Source organism: Hyla sarda, chromosome 2, assembly GCF_029499605.1.
Source record: "Hyla sarda isolate aHylSar1 chromosome 2, aHylSar1.hap1, whole genome shotgun sequence".
In the NCBI taxonomy this organism is placed as follows: domain Eukaryota; kingdom Metazoa; phylum Chordata; class Amphibia; order Anura; family Hylidae; genus Hyla; species Hyla sarda.
Window position 1 is genome coordinate 397,221,052 of NC_079190.1, and position 16,329 is coordinate 397,237,380.

Here is a 16,329-nt window from a genome sequence, read left to right on the forward strand (position 1 = left end):
GAGAGCCAAGCTGTATCAGTGGAGCGCCAATCTCACTGTTCAATGCTATGATTGCATATAAAGGTCCCTTATGGGGGACTTAAAAAGTGTAAATGAAAAATAAAGTTTTTAAAATTATATAAAAACCTCTCCCATAATAAAAAATAAAATCAACCTTGTTTTCCCAATAAGAAAAATAAAATAAAATAATAATATACATATTTGGCACCACCGTGTGCGTAACTGTCCAACTTATTAAAATATGCTTATGATCCCGCACAGTGAACAGCGTAAACGTAAAAAAACTTAAAACGTAAAAACATTTTTTTGTCACATCACGTATCAGATTCTTGATCACATCACGTATCAGAAAAATAGGAATAAAAAGTGATAAAAAAATGGTACACAGGGGATGTAAAGAGGACAATTTTAGGCATACTAAATTTGTTAACAAAAAAAAAAAAGTTGAAAACTATATAATTGAAAACCATATAAATCATTTTATTCGCACCGATGTACAGAATAAAGAGAACATAAAATTTTTACCAAAAAGTGCCAAAAATTGCTAAATTACGATTTTATTTTCAATTTCCAGCCACAAATATAAATATATAATTTTTTTCCTTGCTTCACCCTAGATTTTATAGATTTAATGGCAAAATAAAAAGTCATTAAAAAATAGAATTGGTCACCCTCATCTGGGTCTGTGAATGGAAAAATAAATAAGTTATATACTTAAAAGGAGGGATTAAACGAAAAAGCTAATGAAAATTGGATGTGTCCTTAAGGGGTTAACAAGCTCCAGTATAATGAAAGCTGAGCTGTGATTGATTATTATGGGCAAAACCAAACAGTTTTGGTTTCAGACAGACTGATAAGTAAGAATATTTACTTTTTGTTTTTAAGGTTACATTTTTAGTTATGTTCACATTTGTATTCTACTCTAGTTTTTTTTAAAGTTGTTTTTATATCTCTTCTTGACAGGTATCTGTAATTGTATAATGAATATTTACAGAGAATTTAGGAAGACAAAGGAGGAAGAGAAGACAGGGAGGGTTAAGGAATTTAAACAAAAGGGGACGAACCGGGTCATGAGGGATGAGGACTCAAAGTGGAAGCATATGTTTTGTTTTATTTTGGGAGGGGACCCATGCCCATGGTGTCAGTCTTCTCTGTACATAAAATGAAGTCTCAGTCTCTGCTTAGATGTCAGTAAGTTGTTCTCTGACAATACTCATATGTAATCTCATGGAGATGTATTTTCTGTGAGGCTGCTGCACTTGTTTTGCTTACTAATTTTCCTATTCAGATCTGGGACATTTATGGCATATTATGTATAAGTTCAGGTTTTCGTCCTGCTGGGAAAACTGGATACATGATTCAGAACGCTGTTCCACCCTTCTTTATTATTGCCTTATTATTGACTTGTATAAAAACAATGTGTAGCAATAAAATAACGCATCTTGTGATCATACCGATCCCTTTCTCAGGTTAGGCATACAATGTAAAAACACACAACATTCTAAATAGCTAAAAGGTACCATCCCACCCAAACCAGGTGTCCATAAGGCAGTGGGGTTCCTGAGTAATGCATAGAAAAATCTATGTATAACCCTAAATTTATTTTCTGTCTGAACACAGTGCTCTCTGCTGACACCTATGTCTGTCTCAACAGAGGTGTCAACAGAGAGCACTGTGGTCAGACAGAAAAGAATAACTTCCTCTGTAGGATACAACAGCTGATAAGTACTGGAAGGATTAAGATTTTTAAATAGAAGTAATTTACAAATCTGTTTAACGTTCTGACACCAGTTGATTTAAAAAAATAGTTTTTCACCAGAGTACTTCTTTAAAGTTAGACAAACTGCATACAACAGCTGGCTCGGCTGTTTTTGGCTTCCCAATCATCAGCAGTGGACACATCCATATCCTGTGGATATACCCATAAATATCCAAATATGAAGTTAGAAAGTGTTCTCCGTTAACCCCGTAAGTAGTCCCCTAGGCAGGGAGTTATACTCAGCTAGTCGCGTAGGCTCCGGCTGTAATCACGTCCCCTTAGCGTGAATGACAGCCCAGGCACAGCCCACATCATCACTCTGCTCCGTCTGCTTAGGGAGCAGAGCAGTGATGCGAAGTATCAATCACGCTGAGGGGGCATGATTGCAGTGCAGCAGATAGGACTAGGTAAGTATAGTTCCCCACCCAGGGGACTACTTATGGGGCCGGCGGGAAACACTTTCTAACATCATATCCTCACCATCCCTGTGGGCAGGAACGTCCTCGAGGGATGGCGAGTAAGAAGATTTTACCATATATAAAGCCTTGCCATTCGTTTTATATGGTAAGATGTCATAACAGGTTACCTTTAACCGTCAAGATCAGCCTATAATGCCCTCATTTGGTGTATGTACAGATGTGCCATGGGATATTCTGTCAAGTAACTGGATAAATAAATAGTGTAGGGAGACCTTATTTTTGTACATATTAATTGTTATCAACAGTGTAAAAGGAATTTTATGTAACATTCTACAACACAGTAAGGACATTTTATATCTTCCAGTGGGTCAGTAAAACCTGTGTAACTTCTCATAATTCTCTCACATAATGAAACAAGAGGTAAGGAATATTGCAGAAAGTAAGAAAAGAATCTCAGTCACAATGGGCATGTAACATAATGTGGTGGGATATTGTAAAACAGTTAATTTATCTGCGATTTAAGTGCAATTTTGATGCTGCAAAACATTCCAATCCATAGATACTATGGCGCTGGTACAATACTCTCTGGGCTGTGCATGCTTAGAAGACTAAAAAAAGCATATATGTTATACATTGCACTAGAGTTAAAAGAACAATTCGTAAGCTAGGGTTGTCCACTTATAAAAATGGTTTTTGAATTAAAATATAAAATTGTGGTTTGAAAAGAATAAATATTTGATTTAAAGGGGTTTGGAATAATACAAGTCACTATTTCTACACTATCCATGCAAATAAAGCACCTCTGCATTGAAATTTTCCCCTTATTTGCCTCATTCCTCTGCAGCTCTAGACTTATTTTTGGGGCAGGGCACCAGTGTGATTCGTGTGACCAAACAGCTGTTTTTCCCAGGATGCACTGCAGTCTGGCTTTTGGTAAATCCATTTCTCTAGTTACCAGAGCTCAGTTCTCCTTTCTTCCTCTACTGACCTGCATAGAAAGTGGTCGCTCATACACAGCTCCAGACATCTTACTTATAAATAGTGCTACACATAATGACCTCATTTCCCCAGAATTTCTTCTCCAAAGTCCGCACCAATTCATTATTCTCATTATTTGTACTTCATATACTTCCTGTCTGCATATGGAAAAGGAATGAAAAATAGCACTATGCATAAATCCATAGATATATTTCTATGAATATTTATGAACTACTAGTTCTCTCTTTACATCTACAAACTTATGGAAATGTATATGATGTACCAATTTCTACACACATATCTTGCGCCTGGTGAGAAGGCCAGCAATGAAACTTAACTGTCCACCACTACACACTGCAAAAAGTGGGCACAGAAATCAGCAAGACAAGGAACAGCAGGGGGCACTACCCTGACATCATTGTAAGATTTTTTTTTTTTTCTGCAAAGAAAATGCTTATTTTCATACATACTGTGTAAATATACACAATTTTTCCCATAGGCTAATTCTTCAATGAAAAAGGTAATTTGTCATAATACACTTTTAAATTATACTTGTAATCTAGGTTTACTCAATATAATGATAGAATATAAATGGACCATTCCAGGAGATACTGATTGCAATGGCAAATGCATCATTGGCAACAGCTATGACAACAGTAGGTTTTATTTAATGAATATATTCATATCATCAATCATTCTGATGTATGAAAAGGATCCTTGAACAATAAAGACTGATTTTTACACAAATGGGTAATATGTATAGTCCTGTAAAGGAAAGTAGATGCATTGTATACATCAATCAGGATTTGTGGGGGGTCAGTAACAACAATGGGCACTATGTTTCACAAGCATTACTTACCTGAGTGCTATTAAAAAATATTTACACTAATTCAGGGCTATTATAATTCTCATGCATAATAGTGATATACGGTGAAGGGTTAAAATTCACAAAGAATAAAAAAAAGGACAAACCGATTACAGTAAAACAACATTTATTAAGATATTTTTGTCAGCCAACAGTGGATCTAAAAATAGTATACAACAAAAAAAAATTCCTTCCAAGCAAAAAAAAATTAAAATGGAAAAATAAGGATATAAACAAAGGAAGCCATTCATGCGACAGGGATGGGAAGCATTAGAGAATACACAGAGGGACACACAAGACTATAACAGTTGTGCTATGCTAGATTATGAGCATGCTGCCTGGAATATCATAGAGGTGGTGTTTCTGCTCAACGTGCTTCTCTGCAAGTGCATATAGTGGGATTTAGAACGTTGAGGCTGGTTGCAGACACCAATAATGGTAAATAAATTCAGAAAACAACACGCTAAAGGGTTTACACATACCAATACTACTTATGAATAGCTATGTCTGGGTACATTGCCTCACAAAAGCTATACAGAAAAAAATAACAGAATAAAAAAAGAATAATGTCTGCTTCACTACAAACAAAAAAAGCTGCACTCAGGCAACACAACCCCACATAACGTCATCACGTCTCTCTGCGCACTAAAACTATTTCCACAAAAATCTGTGTAAAAGAAGATTACAACGTAAAAATGATAGTCTCCTCTGTCATACCTATTATCTGTATAGAATATGACCACTGTACTAACCTCTGTTCAATACAGTACAACCAGAGCCAGCCTTATCTATGCGCTACTCTAGTTTCCAAAAATCAGGCTGGACGCTAAAATGTAGAAAAGTTACCCATTGAGAGCCTTCTTCTGCAGGATTAATGTCCTGCACCTAGCCTGAGCTGTCCACGGCACGGCACAGCGGTGAGGCTGGCCACTCTAAGCAACAAAAAGGAGTTAAAAAGAACCACTGTCCAGGCCAACTAGCATGCAGCCAGAACCATGTGGTTGATTTCTGCCTTTATCCCTACAGACTGATCTTATAAAGTATTAGGGAAAAGGATGACATCAGGACCTACAGAAGACTTTTAGGATTTTCAGATGTCAGGTCTTGGCTGGGAATGACAGAAAATGCTTTGAGCGTTCACTGCCAGGGAAACCTGCCGAGAACATCTGTGTAACCTGGTGTGTGTAGCGATGAGGACCGGTCAAGTAACGGAAAAGCATTGTTGTACACTAACAGAGCAACATCATCCTTCATCTCTGAATTTAAAGGCCACACCTACGCATCTCCCCATACAACAAAAGGGTGAGGCTGGCTGTAAAAGTGAAGAAAAAGGGAAAAAGAAAAAGAAAACAAAAGGAACAATGAAGAAGAAACAAAAGATGGGAAGAAAGGAAAAGGAGGAGGGGGTTATGTATCAACCAATGGCTGCGCCAAACTTTGTTCCGCTTTATCAAACTAAGAACTGGGAAACCTGGGATGTTAAAGAAATACTTTCAAATAAAAAAAATGAAAATTAAAACTACAAAAAATAAAATCAATAAGCTAAAAGAAGATAACGGTTATTAAAGAAATAAGATAATCAAGATCCTACCAGTAAGAAGACCTTTGCTTCTTATGAAAGAGGCCTGGTGATGCAGGCATCACTGGTGCATAAAGAAAGAACGAAAAACAAAATGGACATGTGCCCCTGGCAGGAAAGCTGCCCGTAAAATCCTGCTCTGGATCGTCATCTTACTAAATTCTGCACCCTCACTGACTAGTCAGACCCAACATACAGTGATAAGCCGCTTCTTTACGCACTCCCATCCACCTGAACTAACAGACAAGTTACAGCAGGCTCATGATATGGGTGCATAAAGGGAACATTTTCAGCTTTTGTTCTAGATTATTTCAGATGATGGACTGAGTCTGAGGTGCGTTTGTGTGTGGAATTACATGGGGCATTGAACTGATGTATCAGGACTGACTGTAACGACTTCTCGCCCCGGCGGGTCGCACACTGGATATTCTTCTCTTTTTTTTTCCTTGCACACAAGAATTCTCCTTTACTGATTCTTGGCTGCTTCACCCCACTTTAGCCCACTTGAGAAAAGCAGGGATGTCTCGCACAGGGACGTGTCGGGTCAGGGCCTTGACTCGGAGGTTACGGTCATCAGTCAGCAGAACGACTTCTCTTCTCAGGCGTATTGGATCATCTGAAAAGAGGACAGAGAGTAATAGGGGATGAGGTACAAACACTGATGGTGGGGAGAGTAAAAATAATGATAGTAAAAAGGAAATGTGCATCAGCTAAGGAGTAAGTTCTCACAGGAGGAAAAACGTGGGAGCGGAGCAGAGCTGTAGGGAGGAGGGGGAAGCTTGTCACTGTGACACTGGTAACCATCCTCTGTGTTACAAACCAGAGGCCAGCAGTTGTCAGTACTAGGCCAGGATCTGTCTTTATAAACACCATAGACAGCTGTGGCAGGTTAATCCTATGACAGATAGGCTTGGGCAGCTCATGATGTCACTTTAATCTGCCTCAACAGGATAGAGATGGAGGAATGAGAGGAAGTGGCATGACTTAGGGTGTTTATATTAGTATACTGCAGGAGTCCAAAAATGAAGAAAAAACATTCGCAAGGCTAGTGAGCCAAGGCCAGAGTTGAAGCTTCACCTTTATTTGACGGCATGAAGTCCTTAGCATTGTCCTTACAGTATTGCAAACAGCATGACAGGATAAGGTCATCATTGTTTCCCTACAAAACAAAAACAAATCAATATCAATGTGTATGCCATCGTAATCACAAGATGCTGCCACCCCAAGCTACTTAAAATCTTCGTGACCTCTGTATTTCCCTCCTGGTGCTCTCCATTTACATGTAGTTCATATACAGTACAACGGGATAGCAAAAAACCATGCATTTCATATAGAGTACAATAGAATAGCAAACCTGACCTAGACATTACATAATGTCTATAAAACTGTCAACCACCCTACTACTGTCATATGGCATTGAAAAGCCAATGAAGGTACCTTCTGGCCAGAAATATCCTCGCTCCGGAAGGCAATAGATTCTAGCTCATTGCCACGGCTTGTAAGTGCTCTCATAAAGGGGTCTCGAGCTTCAAAGCCATGTTCTAGGAACTGTATGGCTTTTCTGGCCTTCTCCTGAAGAGATCGAGCCTGCACAGCACTGCGCTGATCAACATCTTGTCCTTTTGCAAGGCCGTCCAGTTCATGGATAACTACAAAACAAGAAAATACACACAATTTAGAGAAATAAGAGCAGAGAATCTATTTTTTTTTCTTGATCCTAATACATTTGTAAACATTCATGCACATGTTGAGTTGCTATGGAAAGAAGGTTCTTCCCACAAAAAAAAAAAGGATAAAACACCACCTTTGTCTGCTGAGAAAATAATTTAAAAAAAAAACTAACTGTTTGATATAATATCCAACACTGCCTCTTGACAAAGCCACAGCTAGTTGGCGAAACATGTTGATGGGGGCCGAGTGAATCTTTTAATTACGTAAGTGCATGAACTCCATATCGAGGCACACTCAGTCATATACAGCGGCAAATAACTAGGGTATAAGTGCACTAGATTTTAAGTGTGTGTAGTATTGTTATTAATAAAGAAAATAAGATTTGTTTCTAGCGTTTGTGGGAAATATAGGGTATTTTTGGACTGCCTAAAGGCATTTTTATAGGATATGCATTAATGTATCCCTCCATAAACCGGTCTATATAGTGTGCTTAGAAATACAAGCCTTTAAGAACGGACATGTCCTAAAACTTAGCTTTTAAAAGATCAATAAAATACCCAGAATACAAATTCACATACAGTACAAAAAATATATTGTGAACTAAAGACATGTGAAGACACTATTCATGTGGTCAAATACGAAAAACAGATAGTAGTATGTATATTGAAGGAAGGAAAGGTAACTACTGGCAGATAACGTATCCAGTAGAGCGCTGGTGTTGCTTCTACTATTGGGTCCCAACTCGTAGGGCCCTATAGGTTCCGTATTTGACCAAACAAATTGTGTCCCCACATGTCTATAGTTCACGATAATTATAATTTTTTCGTACTGTATGTGAATTTGCCTTTGAGTATTTTATTGATCTATTAAAAGCTAAGTTTTAGGACATGTCAGTTCTAAAAGGTTAATAAACTATGGGTACATGTTCCTGATATATGAAAGAGTATCAGAGATTTTGATTTGTTGTTTTAGAAATACAAGCAAGCGCCTACGCCAAAACAAATTGGTTGGTTGAAAGGGACCACATGGTACCTTTATATGTAACTGTAGTAGAATTGTAATGCTATTGTAGTACAGCAGTACATTGGGTTTGATTTACCTAGAGGACGAAGCTTTTTGCATTTGTATATTTGAAAAGGAAAACAACTACCACATGATGAACTTTAATTATAGAGAACATTCTACGCATATGTTCGGGATGCAGTTTTTTTTGTGTGCTGTTTCAAAGACTACAACTGGAAAAGCAGAAGTCTGCATAGGAACCAATCTTGTTTTCTCTTTAGAAAATAAAACAAAGTAATATAAAGATCAAATGTGGATTTAAAACTGTACTGAACAAGGTCTTATGCTGCAAATAGTGTCAGGTAAAGCCCAGAAATATAAGGTAAGTATATTGAAAAGCTTTGTCAGCCTAACTACAGTTTACTCAAAGGCCTTTAAATTTTCTTTTAAGAATATTTGGCAGAAATGACTAAGTTCACAAACTATTAAACACTAATGGAAAGATGCCAATAACCAGCCCAGTGCCTACAATTATAGCGATCTACCGCAGACATAAAGTAATAAAATTATTTATGATAACAATTAAAAAAAAGTGATCAAACTGGATTCCAGGCAGCAATCACACAGGTTTGGCTCTGTTCACACTGGCATCAGTTTATAATGGAAACAATAAGGTTGGGACAGATGTCATATGACAGATACAAACAGTGACCATTTGGCCCTAATGACTTATATTAGGGTCAAGGTTTCTGTCATTTTTATAGCAAGAATAGGACTATATTCTGCGCTATTCTTGCTTTCAAAATTGATGAATTCCTCAATAGAGTTTTGTAGATATACGCTTTCACACATATGCCATGGAAAGCAGTAAGGCAGTTTGTTATGACAATCTTTGGCATTGTGATGTTGCTCTTAGGAAAGACCATCAAAAAGAAAAAAAAAACCTGGTTAACCACAAATAAAGGGGTATTCCAGATTTTCCTTCTTCAGTCTTTGAGCCCATGAAAAGGCATAATAAAGAGTATTATATTACCCGTGCGCCAATTTGTCTTGCTTTCATGCACGGGACCTACACCTGAAAGCGCTGTAGTGCAAGTTTTTATTTTCCTGTTGCCTCAGACCTTTCCCAGAATTCCATGTGGCCAGAGACAGTATGTCATAAGTCACATGGCCTCCATGGGAAGTAGCTATGCTGCAGTGGGTGGATGGATAGCAGGGTGAAAGAGATTTACTGAAGTAATGCTATGCACCCACCCGATGCAGCACAGCCACGTCCCCTGGAGACCATGTGACTTATGACATACTGTCATCTTTGAAACATCTGAACACAGTAAATTACTATTTATTATAACTTGGCATCATGGGCTCAAAGGCTGATGAAAAAGAAATTGTGGAATACCACTTTAGACCCTTGTGGGCATGGTCCTCTCATCCTGTACAGTATTAGTCTGTCATTTACTTTGGTCATATATATTGTACATATGATAAACTATAAAATACACATCACAACATAAAACATTGCCTGCCAAGGTAAACACTACCTTCTGACTGCATCATAGGCACAAAGTGAGCTGGCACAGGGGGCCCACACCTCCAGGATCAAAGTTATCTTTTAAGCCAGCAGTTGTTGCAGGAGCCAGCAGTATATTATAGCCAGTTTATGCATTTTTTTTTAACAATATGCAGCAACTTGTAATGGATCTGTATTGGTACTGTTTTAAGCTAATAGAGGTCAATAAGTTGATTCTGTTTTTGCATAATTTACATGAGTATTTTTTCTTTTTACTTCTGACATTTGTCTATCACTATCGACTTGGTGACAATATAATCTCGAGCTGGTGACCTGAGTAATGCAAAACAAAGTGGTTTTAAATGTCGGATCTGACAAACCCAATGAAAAGACTCAGCAGTGTATCTCTAGCAACCAGACTGTAATAAAAGCTAAAAAAGGGGGTAAAGCAGCTTAGCAGGAGTCTATCATTGACATGGCTCACCGCAGGCTAGATTAGTAAAATATTAATTCTATATGTATGTGTTTACCACAATGAATTTAGCAAAATGCTTCTATGAAATACATAGAGATAACCTAGATCTTCCTGGGGTCTTTAGCTACTGTGGATCTACAGATCACAGTTTACGCATTCACAAGATTATCTAATTTAAATTAGGTACAATAATCTTCATTACATATAAAAATACAGATGTGCAGTTCACCACGCTCTTATGCAACTCGAGCAATGCTAAGCTAGACAGACAGATGAAGATATTTGTAGGCGGCGTATAAACAGATGGACACAGTAGTATTTGTGTGACAGGATGGCGCTTATAATGCATGCTTATTTCCCCACAGGGAAGAAAGTGTGCTCGACTTCTTATTAAACCCACCCAAATATACCAGATACGCCATAGGGCTCCTTCTCTCGGTCAGGGAAAGAACTCCCAAATCCAGGGAGCTGGCCAGACCACCCAGCAACACCAGTACTTGTGCCAGGGGCGAGTGTTTAGCAATAACTGGAACCAGTCAGAGATTGCACCGCTGGCTTTATATGGAGAAAAAGCCGTGACGGGGACGTGTGTTCCAGCAGCTGCTCACTCAGCTGTGTGACTCTGTACCCAAGCTCAGCCAGAGAGCTGCACAGTACAGCAGCCATAGCCAGAGTGCAGTCAAGCACAAGGCAGCTAAGTATTAGTGGCAGGAATCAGGAGCACACCCTAGAACCCATCACGTAAGAAAGTAAGTAGCATATAAATAGTCACGCAAGGTATTGCAAGGTGACCGCCCACCACAATCCGGTAACAATCTCCATAAACTGCCTGACACTTTTTTTTATCAGCACAATTGTCTCAACTGTCCCATAAAAGTAAATATTAGGAAAGTGAATGGCCCCGATTTATCAATCTGTCCTAAAAAAAAAATAAAAAAAAATAAAAATAAAACAAAGAGTCAGGTTTTGTCCATAGCAACCAATCACAGCTCAGCTTTCATGGTTTATTGAGATCTGGTTGCTAGGGGCAAAAAAAAGACAGTTTTGGTTTCAGACAGGCTGATAAATCTGAGCCAATGTTGTACATTTGTATGCAGGGCTAACCATAACCAGCATGTTTCATGTGTCATATAGTAAATTAGAGGCGACTCAAAAAACACTTTTGGGTAGGGTCACACACAGCGCATCTGCAGCATATTTGACACTGCAGGTGCTCTGCTGGTAGTCACAGAGCTACGGCAGAGTCAGCCCGTAACTCCAGGTGGGAAATTCACCGATACAAGTGGAAACAGAGCTACAGGTAGCTCGCTCTGCAATCACCCTGTGACTGCTGGCAGTGCATCCACAGTGTCAAATATGCTGCGGATGCGCTGTGTGTGACTCTACCTTTCCACTGTCTGTTTAACTTCTTTACCGTCAAAAGTTTTAAGCAACGGTACTTAGATCTGTGGAACATAAAACTCACTTTCTTAGTGTGAGCTTGCTCTCATAAACAGCAGTCATCTGGTGCAATAAACAACTATGGCAGCTGCCTCCAGCTGTTGCAAAACTACAACTCCCAGCATGCCTGGACATCCGTTGGCTGTCCGGGCATGCTGGGAGTAGATGTTTTGAAAAAGCTAGTGGCACACTGGTTGTGAAACACTGCTCTAAGGGCAAATTGCACACTAGGCAGATTTGCGAAAAACAAGCAAAATAAATGTCATTTTGGAAACCTCATCTGCACACAGTTAACATTTTCCAGGCTGAAATTTACCTACGGTGCAGATTTTAAAACTGCAGCATGTCAATTTATGTTGCAGATTTCCCCACTGATGAAGGTAAAATCCACAACTGCTGATAAAGTACAGATAAAGCCACTGTGATAGATCTGGTTCAGTTTTAGACTGTCTAGTCCAAGTTTGCAGTGTAAGTATTAGACATTGTTATAAATCTAAATGAAGCACTGAGGCAGGGCACTGTTGCAGCATGTGACTGGCTGAGCGGGCATTTCTTATGTGTCGAGAAGGAGAACAGGTAGTCATTGCAGGTGGTCTGACCTCTGGGACCCACACGATCTTAAGAACGGAGACCAGACTCTCCCCATTGAATGAAACGATGGGTCGGCACACCCTTTACTCATTCTATATGCAGCCGCTGGACACAGCAGAGTACAACCTTCTGCTATATTTACTGGCTCCATACAGTTTAGTCCCCCCCCGCTCCCAGCAATCAGAAACCTATGTCCTATCCTTTAAATATATAAGTTGCTGGAATACCCCTTTAATGTCCCTTTAAGAGGATAACTACTGTACAGGTAGAGATCTTACCTATAAGAGGAATAACTAGTATATAGACTTGACATGACAAAAGCTGCTGCAGTCCAGGGAGATGATTGATAAAACCATTTGTGTCAGGGACCAGGAATAAGGGACAGATTTCCAGCTCCAGGTGTCTTGTCTTGCCATCAAGGACAGCCTACAAAAGATAAAATTGGTACATGTTTTAATTAATATAGAAAACCATAAAGTCATGTTATGAGCAAATGGAAGTTTTACAGGAACAAGCTTCATGCATTTTATCTCTAAATTCATGAAATGCTTCTTTAGGGGTCCTTATAATAAAACATTCCCCCTAGGCTCCTATTGAGATAGGGTATAACTTAATACCCCAGCCTTAATTTACTTAGCACAGATCAAGAGGGTCTGAGGGTGCTGTAGAATAGACACATGAACCCACCTACTAGACATCTCCAGGAAGTGCTCTCTTATATGCGCCTATGTTATTGATCACTGAAAAATGGTAAATACTTAAATATATGGGATATTTGGGGGGGGGGGGGGGGTTAGTGTTAAAAGTTTGCTTCTGCGGTCAATGATCATTTTCTGCTGTAATTGAATTCCAAATATTTGGCTTTAGTGGTTGCTACATAACTTGTAGAAAAATATAATAAAAAATTGAATAAAAATCAAGGTTGGCGACTACAAATCCCAACCCTTTCCACTACTGCAAGTTACAGCTCTGGGGAGTCTTTGAACAGGCTGTGACTGTCTGCACGTCCCCTCTGCAGGATGCACTGACCGACGACGAGGTCACATCATACCGAGCCAAGAACAGGGAGCAATAAGAACTGAGCTTGGACGGCGGGTGGTAAAGGGAAGCAAAGCAGTCACAGGGTAGCAGGGCAGTCGGGAAGTCTGTGGCATTTCTCCTCCTGCAGGGTATTGTGTTATAAATAGCCCAGGACTTCCTACTCCACAGGTTCATAAGGATACAGTATCCTGTACAACCGTCTGCTTCTGCTACCCTGTAAATGACAGCATTGCATCTCTGCCTATTCCAAGAGGAAGAAGATACTTAACATTCATAAACATCCAAAAGTCATGTTACTTTAAAATAGCTGATCGTATTCCATTAGACAGACTTCAGATCAGATACAATTTGTGGTGTCAAAGCAGAAAACTATTTGATAGCTCCATATTTCTTAGCTATACCTTGTCCAGCCATGCCCAAGGACATACAGTGTGGCTCATCAAAACATGCCCAACTGCTAGTTATTCTCTTGCCAGAGGCTGAAGTGTGAGAGTAGATTGACAGAATCTCAAAGATCGCACTATATTTCAATTAGGTGTATGAAAGGTGAGTAACCAGGCTGGTTCTGGGCAGCTCGCCAATTGCTGAAGGGTACACATGTGTGTTGTGTCCCAGAAGGGCTTTCACCGGAGCTCTATTACAAGTTGCTCGGCACAGATTGCAGGGTCCAGGCATATGGTGAGACAGATGTGCCTGGCAAGGATTCAAGGCTACAAAATGAAGAATTATGGAAGCAAAGGGCCCGTGGGCACTAACAAAGGTGGGGGCAGGAAGATAAAGAACAAATATCTTTTCCCCTTTGGTATCAGTTTTAAGCTCATCTGGAAGGTACATACTCTAAAACTTTGCAGTCTAAGCCCCACCAAACATTGAAGGCTGAAAAAGGCATGGAATTATCTTAAGGCAAAATAAACTATATATCCTTTTTTGTGTTGTCAATGTATCAACATGACGGAAAATATTTTATCTGTGCCTTACTCCACATGAGCTTCTCTCCGTGACTGTGAAGTATAATACATTATAACCATAGCATTCAGCAATGTACATGCTATTCTAGCAGATCGCAGGCACTGCTTCCTCGGGTGAGGCGGGGCTGAGCTAGAGGAGACATGTCACCCCAGTAAGGTAATTACATTGAAGGAGATTTGTTACAGTGGGTCATTCCAGTATTAAGGAGATTACATGAGGAAGAGGTTTGTTACAGTGTGTAGCTAGAATAGCAGAGCGGTCACCTGGGCATATAATCTCATAACCATAAGAACATGGATTGAAGACTCAGAAAGACGGCTCCCGCCTCCATTGCACAAAGGACGACAAAAGGATTCTAGCAATGGGGGCTACAACTCTGGCATGGGACCACCAATCAGGGAATCAGATCATTTTCACCAGGTTCCCCCTCACTATAACCCTGTGTATTGGGGTAAGAGCGGGTGAACCAGCTTTCAATTTCCCTTTAAAGTCCAATATAAAGGAAAACAGTCTAAGTAGGGTATACTCCAAATGCCAATATTATATCTACAGAACGTAGAATAAATAATTATGGAAATCCCCTTATTGTCAAATATACTCAACAACTGACTAATTTGGCCATTAATGTTCTCATTTGTGTCAGGAAAGAAATACATGAGATGTGTATAAATACTGCATTGCTGGACCACGATATAATCATTGATGCTATACAAATAGCTTGCAAATAATAAAAGGCACTGGAAGAAAAAAATGAAAAACAACGGAATTATTAACGATTTGCTAACCTATATCTTTTTGCTTATTTAATCCCTTTACGAGCAATAGTGTTTCATGTAAAGCCTGCCTGCTTTCTCCCGGAACTGTCGGGAAGGCAGCTGCAAAAAATCTGTTTCCCTGCTCTTATTTTATGCAATTTATTTCTGCTGGTAAAAGGGATTAACTGGTTAATAAATACACACAGGAAACAGCTGATACGGGCAGTTTCTTGATACGGGAGATTCATTTTACACCTGAAGCCCACAAAGTGCAATTTCTCAATGAACTTCTATGACCGAAAACTATAGTAAAAATAATGCAAGGACATCACTTCCATTAGCACAGGTAAAGAAGGAGAAAGAATAACTGAATACGCAGGGCACAATAAAAAATATGAGCAGATAACTTCTAGAGAAAAAACAGAGAACATCTGTAAAAGTAATTATCCAATGATATCTGGTGAGTGTATGCGGTCACTGGCATTTAACGTATAACATAATGTATTCCTGGAAGCCCAAAGGACAGAGATCTTCATAACAACCCAGAAACAGAGTAACGCCAAATAGAGAAAAGGGACAATGGGCTCTCAATGCTGTTTACCTTCCTGACCCACATACAAGCAGCCTATGCTGTCACTACTGGAACTCCCCAGGAAAGAAATAGACGCCATGCAAAAGCGAGAAAATGGAACACAACAATAAATGTATTTAAAAGAAATGTACACCACAGATATCGGTAAATATGTCAACCCCTGACTGCCAATGTTCAGATATTTACCAAGTAAATTCCAGAGGTCAAGTACACAACAATAGTGCTCTGGAGGAATGAGACGTAGTATCAGCCACAAACACTAATTATTTTAAAAACAAAAATAGTAAAACAAAAACATGAACAAACTTTCAAAACATTGAAATCGTATTAAGCAAGCAGTGGTAGACACAGCTCACCCTCTCGCCCACTCCACGATACGAGACAGGACCGGACCCCCAGTCTAGAATAACAGTAAAAACAGAAGGCAATGTCCAACATGGTAGTTCAAGCAATACTCAACGATTTATTCAGCAATTAGCCAACATGGAGAACAGGTGACACGTTTCGGCCACAGTGCGCAGCCTTAGTCGTACGACTAAGTCTGCGCACTGTGGCCGAAACAAGTCACCTGTTCTCCATGTTGGCTAATTGCTGAATAAATCGTTGAGTATTGCTTGAACTACCACGTTGGACATTGCCTTCTGTTATTGAAATCGCATACACCAAAATTATCTAGGCTGCCA

The 16,329-nt window shown here is 39.4% G+C and overlaps 1 protein-coding gene across 5 annotated transcripts in view; it reads right to left on the bottom strand.

Moving 5' to 3' along the window:
* Window positions 1-3,882: 3,882 nt before the first annotated feature.
* The window catches only part of SMG6 (SMG6 nonsense mediated mRNA decay factor), a 260,985-nt gene continuing 248,538 nt past the window's right edge, over window positions 3,883-16,329 (bottom strand). For 2 of the 5 annotated variants that reach the window (XM_056558716.1, XM_056558717.1), the window contains exons 16-19: window positions 12,568-12,715; window positions 7,038-7,249; window positions 6,678-6,759; window positions 3,883-6,216 (exon numbers count right to left, since the gene is read on the bottom strand). In XM_056558716.1, coding sequence (XP_056414691.1) covers window positions 6,086-6,216; window positions 6,678-6,759; window positions 7,038-7,249; window positions 12,568-12,715 — 573 coding nt within the window. In that variant the 3' untranslated portion in view covers window positions 3,883-6,085. The remainder of the gene's footprint in view (window positions 6,217-6,677; window positions 6,760-7,037; window positions 7,250-12,567; window positions 12,716-16,329) is intronic. The other 3 variants (XM_056558718.1, XM_056558720.1, XM_056558721.1) reach the window with 3 other exon arrangements.